The following is a 20,674-nucleotide window of genomic DNA, read 5'->3' as shown; positions in this document are numbered from 1 at the left end:
AGTCTTGGATTTAAGGAGAGTTATATCCTCCACTGATATACAAGGGAATCAGGTAAGATTGGTAATATTAAGGTGTGCAACAAGAAAAAAAGTCGAGGCTTCTGACTTCCTTGAAAAGTAGGCATATGGTTGTCTATTTTATCTAGTGGTTTAGAGATTTAGACTGACAAAAGTTTCAAATTATTATTGAAAGTAGAGAAGACTCTACTGGACATATACTAAAGGGTCATCTTTGAAGGACTTTAGAGGTTGAAGACTATAGATCTTTAATGTCCATGAGATTTCCCTTAGTAATTTTTGAACCCAGATAATATTAACATAAGAAAACTTTTTATATTGAATACTATTATATGGGAATCATGAGTAATAATCATGTGTGAGGCACCCTCATAAAATCTTGCAAACCACTGAAACAAAGGGAAGTGGTACTGATTAAGCCACACTGAGAGGCCTTAGTTGTAAAGTGATCTTGATCATATTTTAGTACATTTACTTTGTAGCTTTTCTAATACTGGGAACATAGTCAGATGGTTCAGTGTTATTCAGAAATATTTCACCCTTAGTCTCATCCATAAAGTATAGATTTCTTTTGTGCAAAAAAAAAATTACCCATTGTGTAAAGCAGTTAATTACTTCTCTGTACTTTGAGCCATCTAAATGTTTGCACATTAGTATTTAGGTGAATTTTAGATGGTGGCAAGTCTGTAGTTTATCTGATATTTGGTAGTCAAGGTTGATCAGCCTAAAATCAGTATGTCAGTTTTGGGATTTTTTTCTGAATGATTGTTTTGCTTATATTATCTTCCCAAATATCAAGAGTAATAATCTACTTCCTGTACTTTATATGCTTTGCTTTTCTTGTGATATGTCATCCAGTTATCTTTACTGTTCTGGCTTACTTACTGGTTGCTCTAGTTCCCAAAAGGAAATGATTCCCTGAAAATGAATATATTAGTATATATCAGAATCATAATTTGATAGATTGAGAAAGAGTCAAATAAATCATGCTTTTCCAAAGGAAATTCTTCAAGGCTTATGTAAATTTTTACTAAAACTTAATGCAAATTCTTCAGTTTGAAAGAGAGAATTTATTATAAAAAATAAATATGAGATGATGTAAAATTATGAAATTTTTCAAAATAAAGTCAAACTAAAACTATGCATTTTATATATTTTGCTCTACATACTTTTATCCCAGTTTAAAAAACCTAAACTGTATTTATAGTTATTTTACTTATCTTTATGCTTTAGATTTCTCTTCATTTTTTCACTGTCACTTAACTCTATCAGTTTTATTGGCCTCAACATTATTCATAGTGTGTACCTTTGTGTGCATGTATGTGAAGATATATATACCATTATTCTGTGTTAAATAGAAAATATTAATCATATTTAATGTCATATTCACAAAGACAGAAAAGTACAAAAGAAAGTATGACAAAATACCTATGTACACCTTAGTTTAAGAAAACAACATAATGTTATATTTCACAAAGACAGAAGAGTACATTGAAAGGTGTAACAAAGTATCTCTGTACACCTTAGTTTAAAAAAAAAACAATAAAGATACAGTTGAATCTTTTTATATTTCCCTAATCCCATCCCCTTCTGGCCCCTTGACAGAGGAAGCCACTACCCTGAAACTGATTTTTATTATTTATTTTATACTTCTAACATACATGAATCTGTAAATAATATATATTATTTATGACATGAGAGTTTATTACATATATTTGAGAAAATACATGTATTTTCTCAAATATATTTGAGAATATATTTTTCCTTTCAGTTTTGTGTAGTATTTCTGGGTATGAATAATGAGTATGAGGTTTTTCTCAATTTTTTATTCTTACAAATTATTCTGTAGTATATATTCTTATAGTTGTACTCGTGTAAATAAGTGCAAGAGTTTCTCTAGGATAAAACTTAGCAGTGACAATACATGATTATATGGTATGCATATCTTCACTTTTAACAGATATTGCCAAATTATTCTCTCAGGTGAGGGTTCTAATTGATATTCCCATTGACAGTATATGCATTTCTGTTACTACACATTTTTTTCACTCTTACTGTTGTGCATGCATGTGCTGTTCACTAATTTCATGAGAATGATACAGTATTATGTTAATTTGTATTTTTCCTATTGATAATGAGATTGAACATCTCATATGTATAGAGGCCATTCTGTTTCCCTGCTCTGTGAAAAAATTGCCCTTTTTTCTTCCTTTTCTTTTTAATTAATGAGTTCATGTATTCTAATCCTTTGTTGGTTACATGTGATAGAAGTATCTTCCTGTGTCTTGTCTCTATTTGGTGTTATATTTGCTGAAAAGAATCTTTTCATTTTAACCTTGGCAAGTTTATCAAACTATCTTTAAGGCATTTTGCTTTTTGTCTTGACTCTTCATCTACTCTGAAGTAACAAGGACTTTCTCCTATACCTTTTTTAAAAATTATACTTTTGCTTTCATATTTGTTTTTAATCCTACTATAATTTATTTTTACGTAGTTTTTCTGTAACACAACATGTGTTCCTAAAAATCACTATGTTATATATATTACAAAATCATGCAATAAAAGCCACAAGGGCATATGGGGAAAATGGGGTTGGTGCACAACACTCAAAATTTTTTTTCAATGACATATTAAAAAATATATACTTAAAAATGGTAGCACAGTTTTACATATGTTAAATGGTTAAGAAATGCATAAGTACCACAAAATACATTTTATTTTGAAAAAGATAAAGCTTGTTTGTGGAAGTAGGATTCAGAAGGTTTGCAGCTTGTAAGTTGTGAAGTGGTGGAAGTAAGTTTATCTGAAATCTGTCAAGAAGTTGTAACTGCAGTTGTGGAATGTGTGGCTCATAATGCAAGTGAATTTAGGTAGGTGATTGAAATGTATGTGTTTTATGCATTCATGTGTGGCTCAGTACACCTAGTAGTTTTGTATATTCACCTAAGATTTGTTTCAGAGTTAAGATTAAGGGATGGCAAGAAAAGCACCTAGGGTGTACAATTTAAGGAGACACTCCTTGTTAGGACCCCTACGCATCTATCTTACTTGCTTCATCTTAATCCTAGCCCTCCTTGTGGATGAAACAGTGGTTAAGCATACACTGAAATTTGTGTTGATACTCCCTAATACATTAATCACTTTTAACACATTCAAGTTTTTGAAACAAGCATTAGAGTAGAGCTGACTACATGTGCAAGGTAGAGCTCTAATTTTTTCCCATGTACATAGACAGATCTTTCCCCGCTAGTTTGTAATGATGCTTTTGTTGTGTATCATAGTTCCACATATATGAGCCTGGTTCTTGTTTCTTTGTGCTGTTTTCAGTGGTATTTTTGCTTTTCCCTATGCCAATATCACATTTTCTTAATCACAGGCCTGGCACTAACTTTGTAACCTTGGGCAAATTAATTTCTATGTGCCTGTGAAATTTTTAAAATGCCTATCTCATTGGATAGAGTAAATGAGCCAATATGGTGAGTACTTAGAAGTATGTGCCTGGCCCAAGAGTAAATGGCAGATGTTAATAAGTAATTTCTGTAATTTAATAAAAGTCTTGATATCTAGTAAACTGAGATTGCCATTTTGCTTTTTTTTTTTTTTGGTTTGTTTGTTTTGTTTTCTGCAAATTGAGAGGAAACAGGAAGAGGTTTGTGGAAGGATTCCCCAAGGAAGTGACATTTAGGCTATCTAGAAGATGATAGGAGTTAACTAGGTGTTGAGAGCAATAAAAGAATATTCCAGGCAGAAGGAGCCATGAGGCAGGACATTGTCCAGAAATTGAAAGAAGGCTCTTATAGCTAGGTCTCTCCACAAAGATAAATGATACCAGCTGAGACTAGAAAGGTAGGGAGGAGCAGATCATGTAAGACTTATAGGCAATGTTAAGAGTTCAGCTTTCATCTTAGTCATAATTATGACTATTTGTGAAGAATAAAAGTCATGAAATATCAGTCTTCACAAACAGTTACAACTTTTCAAAATAAGAAACTCAAGCTAAAATTGAGCTTATCTGGACCATTGGAACATAACAAAAGATTAAAAGTGCTGTTGATAATGTATAAATTCAGGTCTCTGTTCAATCATTTGTCATCTTGGTGAGCTATTGATTCTGTTCTAGGCTTTTATTAGTTTTAATTGAAGAATTGGACCCTGGCCAGTTGGCTCAGTCTTTTGGAGCATTGTCCCATACACCAAAAGGTTGTGGGTTCAATCCCTAGTCAGGACATGTCTGGGAGGTAACTAATGAATCTTTCTCTCTCTTCTCTCCCTCCTCCTCCTTCCTCTCCCTCTCTCTCTCCCTCTCTCTCTTCCCCTTTTTCTACTCCTCTCTCTCCTTCTTTCCCTGCTTCCCTCCCCCTCTTCATCTTACTGTCCCTCCCCAGCCCCCCTTTCTCTCTCTCTCAAATCAATAAACATATCCTTGGGTGAGGATTAAAGAAAATAAAGAATTGGGATTGTGGCAGATTCATAGATTAGGAGTAGTGTTTTTATAGGACAGCATATCTATGTATTAATGTCTTGAAATAAAATTTTATATTTGTCTACTTATTGTTGTCTTTCATGAGTAAATATAAGAAAACTAAACATTATTTCTGTAATAGATGTTCCTATTTTTTTCTACTTCCCTCATATTTCCATGCCACAAAATTCCATAAGTAAGATATAGGTGGCCTGTAGTATAAGTATGATGCCCCTTTGCAATTGAAGGTAGTGTTGAAAGCAGCTAAATACTCATCAAACAGAAGAGTTTGATAATAGTATCATGTTACAGCATCAGATGAATACTGCCCAGTGCATATATCCACTATAACTGTGAAGAATTATTAAATACTTTGGGAGGTAAAGTCTCATCATTTAGAAATATCTTTTAAATAAATAAAAATAGAATTTTGATAGTATACCTCTAATAGTTTTTAAAGTAAGTTTTATAAATGGCATTTTAAATTATAATATTGTTAATCTATAAATTCAACACAATTCCAATCAAAATCTTAAACTGTTTTTTGTGTGTGCATGTTTGTGTGGAACTTGATACATTTTTTCTAAAATTCATGTGTAAGAACAAATGGACAAAGATAGTTAACACAATTTGCAACACAAACAAGCAGGGGGACCTTGCCCTAAAAAATATCAGGGTTAAAGTATTTAAGACTATGAAACTGAAACACTGATAGAAAAGAAGACGAATGAAATAGGGGAAAGGCTACCTAGTTTGGTATTTATTTGCAAAGAAAGCAAATGAAATGTCTGAATAGTTTAAATTGCAATGGAGAAAGGAAAACATTTTTGATGGGTGAAATACTACTAAGTAAAAATTCCTTTATTATCAATTTAACATGTAAGCTCATTGCTATTCCAAACTATTTTATTTTAGAAACGGGGTTTTCTTATGACTTAGTCTCTCAATTTTTTTTTCCTCATAAATCCCAGATTTTATGCTTTGAGGACTTTCAGTTGCATAACCATAATAGTGGGTTTGGAGTACTCAGGTATAGAAATTCTGCCGTGTCCACTTTTAGGGAATTAAACAGTTAATAAATATTCTGTAAGAATTCGGGGTTTTTGTTAGGTTGATGTATTTGCCTCAGAGACTTTCAGACATAATTATAGCATTATTCCTATAGTGCTTGTATGTAGTGAGCACGAAAACATCAGAATGGTGATCTAAAACCTTGGTTACCTGTGTTATTGTACATATGGGCTCTACACATCATATTAACCTTTACTTTTGATTTTCGTGGTTAAACCTGGTTCATTATGGGGAATATTTCTGGAAAAGAATTAAAATAATTAGGAACCAGTAAAGTAGTATTTCATAGTAGGTATAGTGTATTTGGAATAAAAGAAATTTATAAAAAAAATTTTTAAGATCTTATATACCTTTATTTTTAGTAAGAGGGGAAAGGAGGGAGAAAGAGGAAAAGAAACATCGATGTGCCAGAGAAACATCAATCAGTTGTCTTTTGCATACCCATAAGTGGGGACCTGGTCTGCAACCCGGGTATATGCCCTGACCGGGAATCAAGCCAGCAACCTTTTGGTCCACAGGCCACTGCTCAGTCCACTGAGCCACATCAGCCAGGGCTAAAGTTCTTTACATTTATGATGTTTTAGTGTTCTCTTTGCTAAAGAACCATTGTTTTACTTTTTCTGGCACTGGTCATCTGATGAAAAACTAAACCTAGGTATTTGAAAATAATATGAATATTGTTTCATTAATGCTTAAAATGCTTGGTGAAAACACTTTTTAAATCAAAAATGCTTGTCCTAGTAGATTTACTACTGTACAAGAAATAGTTGGATATAGTAGTATTGCTATTAACATTTTTTGATAAGGAAGCTAATTGTTTTTAAAGTTATTTTAAAAAAATTTTGATGGTAATTATTATAATCACTCTTGCAAACCTTTAATAATTGCTTTTCTTACTCCAAAAAAGATAAAGTAAAATATAAATTAATATATTGTATTTGTAACTTTTTTGCAAAAGAACCATTTTTATTTCCTTATATTTTATCACATTTCATTTTAAAATTTGTTTTGATTTTTATGATTACCTTTGGGGTTTTTGTTCAGTTGGCAGATATTTTAGTGAAGAGCTGTTACTTGCATATTTAGAAGTGGTAATAAGTAATTTTTTAAAATGTGTATGTTACTACCTGTCTTCTAGCAACAGATATTTGTAGAAATAATACTTTATACAAGTGAAAATATTTTCTTTTCAAATATTGTGACATTGAAATTATTCTCTTTGAAGTAGTCACATACTTTAATATAAAATGAAATATCAGAAATAGTTACTGTGCTGTTCTATAGTTTCTCATTTCCTTTACAATTTTTGTTTTTTCAGGTACCTGGTTGATAGTCGCTGGTTCAAACAGTGGAAAAAATATGTTGGCTTTGACAGTTGGGACAAATACCAGATGGGAGATCAAAATGTATATCCTGGACCCATTGATAACTCTGGACTTCTCAAAGGTATTATTTCATTCTTTCAGTGAAGTTGTAATGTGTTCATTTCAATATGTTATAGTCAATATATGTAATATAGAAAATGTTAATGTAGATAAATCAATAAATTAGAAATTTCTTTGTATTATAGATTTGACCCAGTGAACTCAGATTATTCTGTCAAAGTTAGTCAATATTGTAACAAATTTTTTTCATTTATGATGTAATAAAGGTTTATTATTTAAACCTTCAAGTGGAGAATGTAAATTAGAAAGCACTGTCTTATTATTTAGGGGGAATATTGTGTTGTACCTTGTTTTTTTCTGATGGATACAAAATTTTTTATTTATATTAGGGAACACTGGTATGTATTCTTAGATCTTTGCATTAATAAAGTCCAATGGAAACAGATGACTTCACCTGAGTTTTCAAAAAGCATATGCAAAGATACTCGATATCATTAGTTATTAAAGAAATAAAGATTAAAAGCACAATGAAGTACCACTATACATGTATTAAAATGATTAAAATTTAAAAGACTGACCCATACCAAGGGTTAAGGATGTGGAGCAAGTAGAACTTTCATACATTGTTTCTGGAAATGAAATACGCTGGCAGTTTCCCAAAATGCTGAACATATTACCATAGGAGCCAGCCATTCCACTCCTAGGCAATCACCCAAGAAAAATGAAAGCATGTATCCATATGAAAACTTGTACACAAGTGGTCATAGCAATGTTATGTCATAGAGAAAATTGGAAACAACCCAAAATGCCTATCAACAGCCAAATGGATGAACAAATTATAGTATATTTGTATAATGAAATCCTACTCACCAATTAAAAGGAATGAACTATTGATACATAAAAACATGAGTGGACCTCAAGATAATGATTCGGCATAAATGAAGCCACACAAAGTAGTACATACTATTTTTATCTAAGAATATAGAAACTGCAGTTTTGCCTATAGTAACAGAAAGCAGACAAAGTTTTCATATAAAATTCTAAAACATGCAAAATAATCTATAGTTGCAAAACACAGATAAGTGGTTTTCTGGCAATAGGGTGGTGGACCTGGATGAACAGAAAGGAGAGATTACAAAAGACCACAAGGATGTATCTGCAGGTGATAGATATGTCATAATTTGGGTAGTAGTGATGGTTTCACGCTGGTATCATATGTCAAAACTTATCAAACTATGTTAAATACGTGCAGTTTATTTGTACATCTGTAAACACAAAAGTAACAAATAGCAGCCATTCTGTGTTTAGTTTAGGGGTGTTTTCCCCCTTAAAATAATTTATTTTGTCCACTGGATACAAATAACTATCTAGATTCTGGTGTACAATAAAATCACTTACTCAAAATCTTATTGTGGAAGAGAGCATAGAAGTCTTAATTTTAAACTTCATTTTATTTTTTGAGGCATTTTGTTATAGTGAAAGAAAATGGATGTTAGAGTAAAACAATTTGTGTTTGAATTTAGTCTATAATTGTCTGTCTGTGTAACCGTAGGCAAGTTAATCAATACGTGAATCTGTTGACTAATAAAAGTGGAGATATTTACTTCATAGTAGTTTTAAAAATCAATTGAGATAACAGGGTTTATTTTCTATAACAACATCTTTTTCTGTACCTGCAATTTTCATATGTATGATCTTGGGCAAGTTATTTGATTTCCCTGAATATATTTTTCTAGTCTAAAATAGAGATACCCATTTTATAGGATCACTTTGATGATTGACTGAGATAACATGGTTATCTGTTGTATCATGTCTCATAGTACATTATCCATACAGGGGTTTAGAATATTTAAGTTTCTTCCACCTTCAGAACATCCTAAAAATATCAGTTTTCATCAAGAATTTAAAAATAACCTGGCTGGCGTAGCTCAGTGGATTGAGCGCGGGCTGGGAACCAAAGTGTCCCAGGTTCGATTCCCAGCCAGGGTACATTCCTGGGTTGCAGGCCATAACCCCCAGCAACCGCACATTGATGTTTCTCTCTCTCTCTCTCTCTCTATCTCCCTCCCTTCCCTCCCTAAAAATAAATAAATCCTTTAAAAAAGAATTTAAAAATAATAACTAAGGTTTTTTAAAAACTGAGCTTAATTTACAATAGCTAGGTGCTGGAAGCAACCTAGATGCCCATCAGTAAATGAATGGATCAAAAAACTATGGTACATTTACACAATGGAATTCTATGCAGCAGAAAGAAAGAAGGAGCTCATACCCTTTGCAACAGCATGGATGGAGCTGGAAAGCATTATGCTAAGCGAAACAAGCCAGGCAGTGAAAGACAAATACCACATGATATCACCTTTAACAGGAATCTAAACAACAAAACAAAACAAAACAAAAAACTAGCAAAATATAACCAAAGACACTGAAATAGGGGATAGTCTGACAGTGACCAGAGGGGAGAGAAGAGGAAATTTCAGGGGGGAATGGGTAGGGTTTACAGGAACGAATTCAGAGGACACATGGACAAAAACTAGGGGTGGGGGGTAATGGGGGGGAAGGGGGGAGGGTTGGGTGGGTGGGCTGGAATGGGAGTAGGGGGGAGAAAACTGTACTTGAACAATGATTAAAATAAAAAAAAAAGATTCCAAAAGAAAAAAAAACTGAGCTTAAATATTTTTAAATATATTGTATTGATTATGCTACTACAGTTGTCCCATTTCCCCCCCTTTATTCCCCTCTGCCCTGCACACCCCCTCCCACCCACATTCCTCCTCTTTAGTTCATGTCAATGGATCATACATATAAGTTCATTGGCCTCTACATTTCCTATACTGTTCTTAACCTCCCCCTTTCTAGTTTCTACCTACCATTTATGCTACTTATTCTCTGTACCTTTTCCCCCTCTCTCCCCCTCCTACTCCCCTGCCCATAATCCTCCATGTGATCTCCATTTCTGTGATTCTGTTCCTATTCTAGTTGTTTGCTTAGTTTGCTTTTGTTTTTGTTTTAGGTGTGGTTGTTAATAACTGATTTTGTTGTCATTCTATTGTTCATATTTTTTATTTTCTTTTTCTAGGATAAATCCCTTTAACATTTCATATAATAAGGGATTGGTGGTGATGAACTCCTTTAACTTGACCTTATCTGAAAAGCACTTTATCTGCCCTTCCATTCTAAATGAAAGCCTTGCTGGATAGATTAATGTTGGCTGTAGGTCCTTGTCTTTCATGACTTGGAATACTTCTTTCCAGACCCTTCTTGCCTGTAAGCTCTCTTTTGAGAAATCAGCTGACAGCCTGATGGGAACTGCTTTGTAGGTAACTGCCTCCTTTTCTCTTGCTGATTCTAGGATTCTCTCCTTCATTTTAATCTTGGGTAATGTAATTATGATGTGCCTTGGTGTGTTCCTCCTTGGGTCCAACTTCTTTGGGACTCTCTGAGCTCCCTGGACTTCCTAGAAGTCTATTTCCTTTGCCAAATTGGGGAAGTTCTCCTTTATTATTTGTTCAAATAAATATTCCACCTGTTTCTCTTCATCTTCTCTTTCTGATACTCCTATGATTTGGATGTTGGGACATTTAAAGATGTCTTGGAAGTTCCTAAGCCCCTCTTCATTTTTTTGAATTCTTGTTTCTTCATTCTTTTCTGGTTGAATGTTTCTTTCTTCCTTCTGGTGTTCACTGTTGATTTGAGTCCTGGTTTCCTTCCCATCACTGTTGGTTCCCTGTGTATTTTTCTTCATTTCACTTATTGTACCCTTCATTTTTTCATCTAATTTGCAACCAAATTCAACCAATTTTGTGAGCATTCTGATTATCAGTATTTTGAACTGTGCATCTGATAGGTTGGCTATCTCTCCATAGCTTAGTTGTATTTGTTCTGAAGCTTTGATCTGTTCTTTCATTTGGGCCTTTTTTTTTTTCTTCCGGTCTCATCGCACCAGTTAGGTATAAGGGACAGAGCTTTAGGTGTTCACCAGGACAAGGCAACCCACATAGCTGAGTTGACACTGTATATGCGAGATGGTTCTGAGAGGGAACAGTGGTGCTTGCTCTGCTCTCTGCTGGATTTCGGTCACTTCGTCTGCTACCCACAATCAAATTGGGCCCTTCTGGTGCTGATTCCTGGGTTGGTGGGTTTGTGTACATCCTGGGACCCTGTGGATCTCTCCAACAAACTCTCTTGTGAGGCTGGGAGTTTCTTCTGCTGCCTCAGCTCCCACCGATGTTTTCAGTCAGAGGTTTGAGACTTTATTTCCCCACGCTAGAACCCCGGGTTGTATGGTCTGTCTCATTCCCCAGTCGTTCCTCCCAGTTTATCTGCACTTGAATGTGGGACCACCACTCCACAATCCGCTGCTTCACCGGGTCTGCCAGCTGCTGCCTTCCTGTGGGTCCTCTCTGCCTGGCTGCCCTTCTCCGCTTCTCCTACTGGTCTGGATGAATGTTTCTTCTTTAACTCCTTGGTTCTTGGACTTCCATACAGTTCGATTTTCTGTCAGTTCTGGTTGTTTTTTGTTTTTAAATTATTGTTGTCCTTCCTTTGGTTGTACGAGGCTGCACAGTGTGTCTACCTATGCCTCCATCTTGGCCTGAAGTCCTTGAGCTTAAAATTTAATGCTTCATTTGCATCCATTGTTGAAGTGCATATGATAAAATTCAGAGATTTCCCATTTCTGCTCTAGATGAAACCTATTTTCTCAAAGTATAGTGTGATTCTGTGACCACAGATTAATCATAGATAGAATAACTTTCTCTTAACCCTTTCAGCATTTTTCTTGCTTCTTGCTTAATTTATATTCTTATATCTAATAAGAATAGTATGGTCTTATTATTGAAATGCTACTAGAAACAATTTGTTTTACCATGTTGGATAATTTAAGACTGTCTCAGAATGAGAAAACCTCCTTTATGTTTTCTGTAACTTAATAAGCTATTTCTCTGTGTGTACTTTTGAAATTGAAGTAAATGACTAGATTATAATAAATGAATCTGAGATTACAACTTTGATGTAGACATAGTATAATTCAAGTCTCTGTCCTGTCCTGTATTAAATTTTTAGTTTAAACACCATTTTGAAAGTGGATCATAGAATTAGAACCACATCTGAAAAACTACTTCCACTTTACCTCTGGGGATGAGTCTAGATTATGGGCCCTCTGGAATAATGAGTTGGTTCACAAGATGTCCTTTTGTGATTTCCATCATGGTTTCCAGCTCCATGTGCTTTGGAGTCATTGTGATAGGATATTGACTTGTTTTGAGGTTCCTTCATCAGCTAATGCTGGAATGACCACTATTACCATGTCAGGGTTCTCTGATACTTAAAATATTTGGGAAACACTCTTTTTCAAGGTTGCTTGGGTAACAATTACACTTTATTATATTTTTAAGAGCCTAATACAAGAAAAATTATATTTTTAAACTCTTTTGCTTGACTAATGCTAATTGCTAACCACTGTAATTTTTTAAAGCAACAGTTCATTTTGGAATATACAGAGTTAGATATGAATCTTTTCAGTGTGTTCTTCAAAATTTATTTAAATATTTAAATTAGTGTTTGTGAGTTTAAGTAATTTGTGATGTCTATAACCAGAGTATTTAGAGGTATGTACCATTGTTTCTTTTTATATATTGAATTTGTTTTTTCTTTTGTAGATGGTGATGCCCAATCACTTAAGGAGCATCTTATTGATGAATTGGATTACATACTATTGCCAACTGAGGGCTGGAATAAACTTGTCAGCTGGTACACATTGATGGAAGGTCAGGAACCAATAGCAAGAAAGGTACGTATTAAAAATAACTGATTAAAAATGTTTTAATAATTCACATTTTATTGTTAATTCAGTGACTTTTGAAGCATTGCCAATTATATTTGAGATTAAGATTATCAAAATGTTACTATACACTGTATAACAGCTAACACATATAGAGGGATTACTATTTACTGTCCACTATTATAAGCATATAAAAGTAGTCCCTACTTATTTGTGATTTTATTTTACATGGTTTCAGTTATATACAGTCAATCATGACCCAAAAATATTAAATGGGCCCTAGCTGGTGTGGCACAGTGTATTGAGCACCGACCTGTGAACTAAATGGTTGTTGGTTCGATTCCCAGTCAGGGCACATGCCTGGGTTGCAGGCCAGGTCCCTGGTTGGGGTGTGTGAGAGGCAACCACACATTGGTGTTTCTCTCCCACTCTTTCTGTCTCCCTTCTGCTCTATCTAAAAAGAAATAAACAAAATCTTTTAAAAAAAACAATTAAATGGAAAAATTCCAGAATTAAACAATTCATAAGTTTTAAGTTGCATACCATTCTACATAGCATGTTGAACCCTCACATTATCTCACTCCATTCTGCCTGGGATGTGAATCATTCCTTTGTTCAGCATAACTATGCTGCATTTGCTTCCTACCTGTTACTCACTTAGTAGCCTTTTCAGTCATTAAATTGGTTAAGAGAGAGATACCACATTCACGTGTCTATTTCAGTATATTGTCTTGTGTTCTGTTTTATATCAGTTATGGTTAATCTCTTATTGTGCGTAGTTTATAAATAAACTTTATCATAGGTATGTACATATGTATAGGGAAAAAACATAGTACATTCAGTACTGTTAGTGGTTTCAGGCATCCATGGAGGGGTCCTGGAATGTTTCCCCCTTGGATAATAGGGGACTACTGTATACATTATTAACTAAATTAATTCTCACAGAAAACCCTATGAGGTTAGTATTATTGTCTCCATTTTATAGATGAGGAAATGAGGGAAGAAGAGAGGTTCAGGGCCTTTTAGATAGTCACATAAGTTTACAAATTAAGGCAGCCTCTTAACCACTGTGCAACACTGCTTTTTTTTTTCTTTACTATATATTGATTTTAGAGAGGGGGGAAGGGGGAGAGAGTGAACAACATTGATGTAAGAGAGAAACATTGATTGATTGCTTCTCATACGTGCTCCTCCCAGGGATCAAACCAGCAACTCAGGTATACGCCCTAACCAGGAGTCTAACCCCCAGCCTTTTGGTATATGGGACAAGGTTCCAACCAACTGAACCATACTGGCCAAGGCAGCACTGCTTTCTTGATGAAACAATTAGAAAATAAGAAAGAAACTAAAACTTGAAGAAAAATATGGCAGCATAATTTTAAAAAAAAACTTGAAAATACATATATCTTTGTCATTCTTTGTCATTCATTTTAAAGCTTTACAATTATAGTCTAGAAGATTTAAAAAAAAAAAAAGAATGATTTTCTTTACTTTTGGGGTCCAAAAAGTCATTTATGAAAGTGAGAGTATTGCAATAGTAAAAGAATACCAAATGCTTAAAGTAGATCTGCCAGCATTACACAAGTGTTTGATAATGTATTTGGGTGAGGAGGGGAGTGAAGGGAAAAGTTGGAGGGAGAACCAGAATCTCTGAGCATAGTTATGCTCATAGTTCCATTTGGGGTTTTCCCCCTACATGGAACCAATTAAAAAGATGAATTATGTAACATATAAGTATAAACTTCTGGTAGAAGTTTATCTGGTAGACCAAACTATATTTGGATTTATTTGAAACTACTGCTACAAAATTGCTATATTAACTTTTTATTTTTATTTGTATATTTATGCTTTAGGTTAGGATCAAATGTTGTTTTCTAAGTAGAATGTGCCTTTGACTGAGTTTATTTTCTTAGTTTCACTCAGCCTTTTCTTGTAGTCATTTCAAAATTAGGATTCCTCTCTATTAGGAATGCTAGTCTTATGTGTATAAAAAGGTCTATAGTTTTATCTATATTTCTGGAGGATTGAGTGTTTGAACATTTGAAGAAACTAATTAGCTATAAAACTATCTAGAAGAACTTCATTTCTGGGGTAAAGGAAAATCTGTGTCTGAAATATCTTCTTCAAATATTTTAAACTGTATTACTTTTAACCTGAATGATATATCTTTTTCCTAAATAGATGTAGCATACTATAGAACAAATCATTATTATTAGTGGTAAATAGACCAACCACAACTTCATTAGCATTACGTTTTTCAAATAGGTTTTGTTAGCATTTCTTGAGATCTGTGCCTGATAAGCAAAGTTAAGCAAAAAAGAAAGAGAATCATGAAAGCTTTACACAGGTAGAAAGAAAAACATCTAACAGGTCTACTAGGAAATCATACATTTTTTTTTTAAAGTAGGTGAAATTTATTCAACCTGTTAAGTAATTTTCAAACTTTAGTATACATAAAATTACCTGGAGTTTTTATTAAAATGTGTCTTCCTCCAAAATTAAATAAATCATTCTGGGAATTTCCATTTACAGTATGCCCCTCATGACTCTGATGCTAGTGGAACTAGTTAAAGAATAGACTTTCAGACTGGGTCTGAAGCCCAGCTTTGACTTTTACTAGTCTCTGATTGGAATCTAGGGTTGGTAATACCCCTAGCTGTTATGAAGAAACAAGTTAATCATCTTCCTGGGCTTCAAATCATTTCTAAAATGTTTCATTTCTAATGTCATACATTCAATTTAAAAAAAAGACAAATGAGCAGGAAATACAATGAAATTAAAATCCAAGAGAAACTGTAGACCACAGAAACAGACCCATAAGAATCCAGATAATGGAGTTATCAGACAGAGACTTTAAAATACTATGTATATTACTTTAAAATATATAAAAGACAGTTGAAAAGAAGTACAGAACTGTTAGGAACCAAGTGTAATTCTAAAACTGAATGATATGAAAAAATTAAGAATTAAAGACAACATTTAGGTAAAATACTAAATTAAACAGAACCAAAGACAATTTGTAAAGTAAATGATAATATCAGTGTAAAATATATAGACTAAAGCTTAGAGAGACTGAAGAATGGAAAATATTTAAAAAGGCAAAGGGACACATGGAATACAGTGAATAAGTTTAACATATATATATGAGTGAACTCTTGAAGAGTGAAGAATGGGGTCGTAGTCCTAGAGGTTATGATAGCTGAGAATTTCCCGAAATAAATGAAAATTACCATGCTAAAGACTCAAATTCTGTGAATCCCAAGCTGAAATAATAAAACCACAGCCAGTAAATACAACATAGCCATAGCCAGCAAATGTAAAAAGATATTTCTGTCAGGAAGGTGGCTGGATTGCAAGAGGTGGAGAGATTGAGCAAAAAAAAAAAAAAAAAAGAAAAGAAAGGCAAAAAAACTCACGGACATGGACAACAGTGTGGTGATTGCTGCGGGGAGGGGGAGATTAAAGGTGATGGACAGGAGACTTACTTGACGTGGAGTGATGAACATACAATACAGTATACAGATGACATGTTGTAGGATTGTGCACCTGAAACCTGTATAATTTTATCAATGGGTGTCACCCCAATAAATTCAATGAGGAGAAGAATTTCTATAGTAGCCAGCCAAAAGATATATTGAATATTACCTTCAAAGTAAGGATATGGCAAAGAAATGATTTCTCAAGAGAGATGAAAGCAAAAAATTTTCAACACGCTGAGAAAAAATAACTGGTAACCTAGAATTCTATGACTAAAGACAAAATCCTTTAGAAAAAGCCATTTTAAGGTAGACAAATCAGTAGAATTTGTTACCAGGAGACCTGAATTAAAGGAAATACAAAACAGTCTGCAGAATGGAAAGAAAACTACTTCATATGGAAGCTTGGAGACACAGGAAAAATGTAGACTGATAAAAGTAAATATTGTGAATAAATCTTAAGGCAGCCTGTTTAAAATAGTAATAATTTCTTACAGAGATGAAAATATATATATAAAGTTTAAGTACATAACAATATTAGCATAGAAGCTAATATAGTAGTTTCCAAGATGACCCCTAGTGATCTTCACCTCCTATCTTCCTCATATCCACATCCCTGGGTAGTTCCCTTTTAACACTGTACCAGGGTCTTGGTATCATATTGGTCTGTGTAGCCAGTAGCATGTAGCAGGATGTTATGGCATATCACTGTCAAGACTAGATTTTTAGAATGGAGGGGGTAAAAAGAAACAGACTTCCAGTTATAAAGAAGTCATGGGGATGTTGTAGTGTACAGTTTGGTAACTGTAGTTAAAAGTACTATATTTCATATTTGAAAGTTGTTGAGAGAGTGGATCTTCAAAGTTCTCATCACAAGGAAAAATTTTGTAACTCTGCATGGTGACAGATGTTAACTAGAATTACTGCGATGATCATTTTTCAGTATATACAAATATCGAATCTATGTTGTATACTTGAAATTAACAATATTTTATGTCAGTTATATCTTATTGAAAAGATTGTAAAAGATACCTCGGCTTACATACAGGGTGCACACACCCTCATGCTCTCTCTCTCATTTCTCAATATGTATACTCAGCCTGTGGAGGGCTTCATATGGTAAGGAAATGAGTTCACTGGACAAGAAGGCAACAGAGGACTACCAACAATCATGAATGACCTTGGAAGTGAATCCTCCTATCTCATTCAGACTTCCAGATAATTGAAGCTCCAGCCCATACACAGCTTGACAATAATCTCACAAGAAACCTCAAGCCAGAACAACCCAGCTAAGCTGCTCCAGATTCTTGACCTGAGAAACTATGTGACATGTATGCTTTGCGAAGCCACTAAATTTGGGGATTATTTATTATGTAGCAATAGATAGGTAATACAGATTTTGGTAAGTAGAAGTAGTGTGCTGCCTATATAACTTGGAATGTGATGGTAGTTTTGGAACCGGGCAGTGGATAAAAGCCATTAGAACTTACAAGAGTATTAATGAAAGCCTAAAGAGCCTTGAATAAATTGGTAATAGGATTTCAGATTTCGAGGAAGGTGCCAATGAGGACTTTAAAGAAAGTGAGGCAAGTCTTATTAAAACCTAGAAGAAAGTGGTCTCTGTTATAAGGTCGCAGAAAGTTTAGCCACATGATAATTGTAGTAAATTGAAAGGTAGAAAAATATATCTAATGAACTGAACAATCTGTCAAAATGTTGAAAGTACTGCCTGGTTTCCTCTTCTGCTGCTATACTCAGATGTCAGAAGAGAGAGAGAAGCTAAAGAAAGGACTGTAAATAAAAAGGAACAAAGACTTCCTAGTTTTGAAGATTTCTAGCTGCTTCTAAAGACAGACTGCTAAAACTAAGAAGTTCTCTGAGCAAAGATCAAACTCAAGTCACTTTCAGGAAAATATGGTCTAAAGTTGAAGCCTAGGTGTGATTATAAAATTCATTGTTAAGACCTCAGAAAAGTCAGCCCTGGCTGGTGTGACTCAGTGGATTGAGTCCTGGCCCACAAATGAAAGGGTCCCTGATTCGATTCCCAGTCAGGGCACATGCCCAGGCTGCAGGCCAGGTTCCCAGTAGGCATGCACGAGAGGCAACCACACATTGATGTTTCTCTCCCTCTCCCTTCCTTCCCCTCTCTCTAAAAGTAAATTAATAAAATCTTTAAAAAAAGACACAGAAAAGTTGGTGATGGTGCCCCACAACTCTATTCAAACAAAAGGCCTTTCCCCTTTATCTAGTGAAGTTGAGAAGATGCTAAACTTCACTAGCTAAAAGGGAAGTGCAAATGAAAACCATAGTGTGGAACTGTCTGGAGTGGCTCAGTGGATTGAGCATCAGCTTGCCAGCTGAAAGGTGGCTGGTTTGATTCCTGGGCAGGGTACACACATGCCTGGGTTCCGGGCCATGTCCCTGGTTAGGGGCGTGCAAGAGGCAACCAGTTGAGGCCTCTTGATTGCCAGCCTATTGATGTGTCAGAGATATCACCTCTGACATATTGCTGTTTCTCTCCCTCTCTTTCCCCCTTCCTTCCCCCCTCTCTAAAAGTAAGTAAATAAAATTTTTTAAAAAGGTATAATACCATCTCACACCTGTTAGAATGGCTATCATCAATAAGACAAGAAATAACAAGGGTTAAGGAGAATATAGAGAAAAAGGGACCCTCACACACAGCTGGCGGGATTGTAAACCAATATAGCCACTATGGAAACAGTATGAAGACTCCTCAAAATATTAAGAATAGAGGTACCAGATAACCCAGCAGTTCCGTTTCTGGATATCTACCTGAAATATTTGAAAACATACTCGTAAAGATATACGTACCCCTCTCTGTTCATTGCAGCATTATTCACAGTAGCCAAGACATGGAAACAACCTAACTCCTTTGATGAATAACTACATAAAGAAGTTGTGGTACAGATATTCAATGGAATACTACTCAGCCATACAAAAGGATGAAATACTGCCATTTGTGACAACATGGATGGATCTTGAGAGTATCATGTTTAGCAGAATAAGTCAGACAGAAAAGAACAAGACACATATGATTTCACTCATATGTGGGATATAAAACTGAGCAAGAGACAACACCTCACCTGAGTTCTCCTGGTTAAGGCCTGCTCTGGTCACCTTTGAGCATGTCATTGGACGGGACAACTGTGGCTCACAAAGGTTGAGTGATTTGTCATGGTGCACACAGCTATCCTGCATCAATACTTAGATATACATCTGGACATAAACCAACCTTCAAATAAACTTCTGATTACTCTCAGAAGGACTTAGGTATCCAGGCCATCTGATACCCCCCTGGCATCTATTATCCAGACCACTGGACATGACCAGACCTCCCAATATCTGACTTGATAATCATCCTGGACCAACCCTAGAGCTAAGAATGCAAGAATGATGATTTCTTTAGAATGTACTTTTTATTATAAGAACTCTTACATTTCTTCTTCAGAACACGTCTGGGTTTTTGTCTAGCCGTTTTCTCAGTTTGTAAGACTCTTGAATAAATCTTTATCTCACTTATTTTTTTTTTACAAAGGAAAGCAACAAATGAACAAAACAAACTTATGGGCACATACAACAATATGAAGGTTCCCAGAGGGGAGGTGGGGTGGGGGAGAAGTAAGGGAAGAAGGGGGTGAACTATATGATGATGGAGACTAAACTGTGAATGGTGAGCACACAATGCAGTATACAGATTAGGTATTACAGAATTGTACACTTGAAACTTACATAGTATTATTAGCCAGTGTCACCCCAATAAATTTAATTTTTAAAAATTGCTAATAATGAAGGTACTTAGTATTGGTAAATATATATAAATACCTAATTTTAAGTCTGTTTTAATCTACAGTTTCCTTCCCACCTCTTTTCCCATCTTGCATTTTATTTATGTAATAACTAGGCTGCATGATTGATAGAAGAAAAAAACCAGAATTTTAGAGTATATTTCATCCTTCTGTCAACATTCGGGCTTCTAAGAACAATAAGGCTTGTAAGAAACTTAAAGACTTTGTGCTCTTCAGCATAAACTCCAGGTAGAGAGGACTTCTGTGTGTGTGACTTTTGTCTAATGGAATAACTCCAGTGAGAGCCACTGGAAACCTACAGTGTTTTCAAGAACAACTTCCGTCTTGAACTGCAGAGACTATGTAAAATGAAAGAGGCTTTTGACCTCCCAAACTTCTACAAACAGAAATCAGACAAAGAATTTACTCAACTGCAAATATGTATTAGTTTTTTATGAAAAAGACATGACCCAGAAAGCAGAACCTAGTGTTATGAAGTGAGTCCTATTGAAGGGTCTTTTCAGTATTTGCCCAGGTGGATTTCAGAATTGCTATAGGCCATTGGCTCCTTTGTGCCTCCTCTTTTCCCCCATTTTTACAGGAACATATAAAAGATTATCTTCTGTATGCCCCATCATTTTATTCAGGGTATGTGTGGGACAGAAAACTTATAGCTT

The 20,674-nt window shown here is 34.7% G+C and overlaps 1 protein-coding gene across 8 annotated transcripts in view; it reads left to right on the top strand.

Annotated features, from left to right (window-relative positions):
* The window catches only part of USP15 (ubiquitin specific peptidase 15), a 113,484-nt gene that overhangs the window by 15,614 nt on the left and 77,196 nt on the right, over nucleotides 1-20,674 (top strand). For 7 of the 8 annotated variants that reach the window (XR_004901539.1, XR_004901540.1, XM_028533127.1 and 4 more), the window contains exons 2-3: nucleotides 6,870-6,997; nucleotides 12,594-12,724. Coding sequence is in view for 6 of the 8 variants with exons in the window: in XM_028533127.1 (XP_028388928.1) it covers nucleotides 6,870-6,997; nucleotides 12,594-12,724 (259 nt within the window). In the remaining 2 variants the exon portion in view is untranslated. Of the gene's footprint in view, nucleotides 1-6,869; nucleotides 6,998-12,593; nucleotides 12,725-19,042; nucleotides 19,075-20,674 lie in introns of those variants that run through there. The other variant, XM_036018730.1, reaches the window with a different exon arrangement.

The sequence above is a fragment of the Phyllostomus discolor genome, chromosome 2, assembly GCF_004126475.2.
Source record: "Phyllostomus discolor isolate MPI-MPIP mPhyDis1 chromosome 2, mPhyDis1.pri.v3, whole genome shotgun sequence".
In the NCBI taxonomy this organism is placed as follows: domain Eukaryota; kingdom Metazoa; phylum Chordata; class Mammalia; order Chiroptera; family Phyllostomidae; genus Phyllostomus; species Phyllostomus discolor.
Note: the sequence above shows the minus strand (reverse complement) of the source record. Positions and strands in the feature narration are given on the sequence as shown.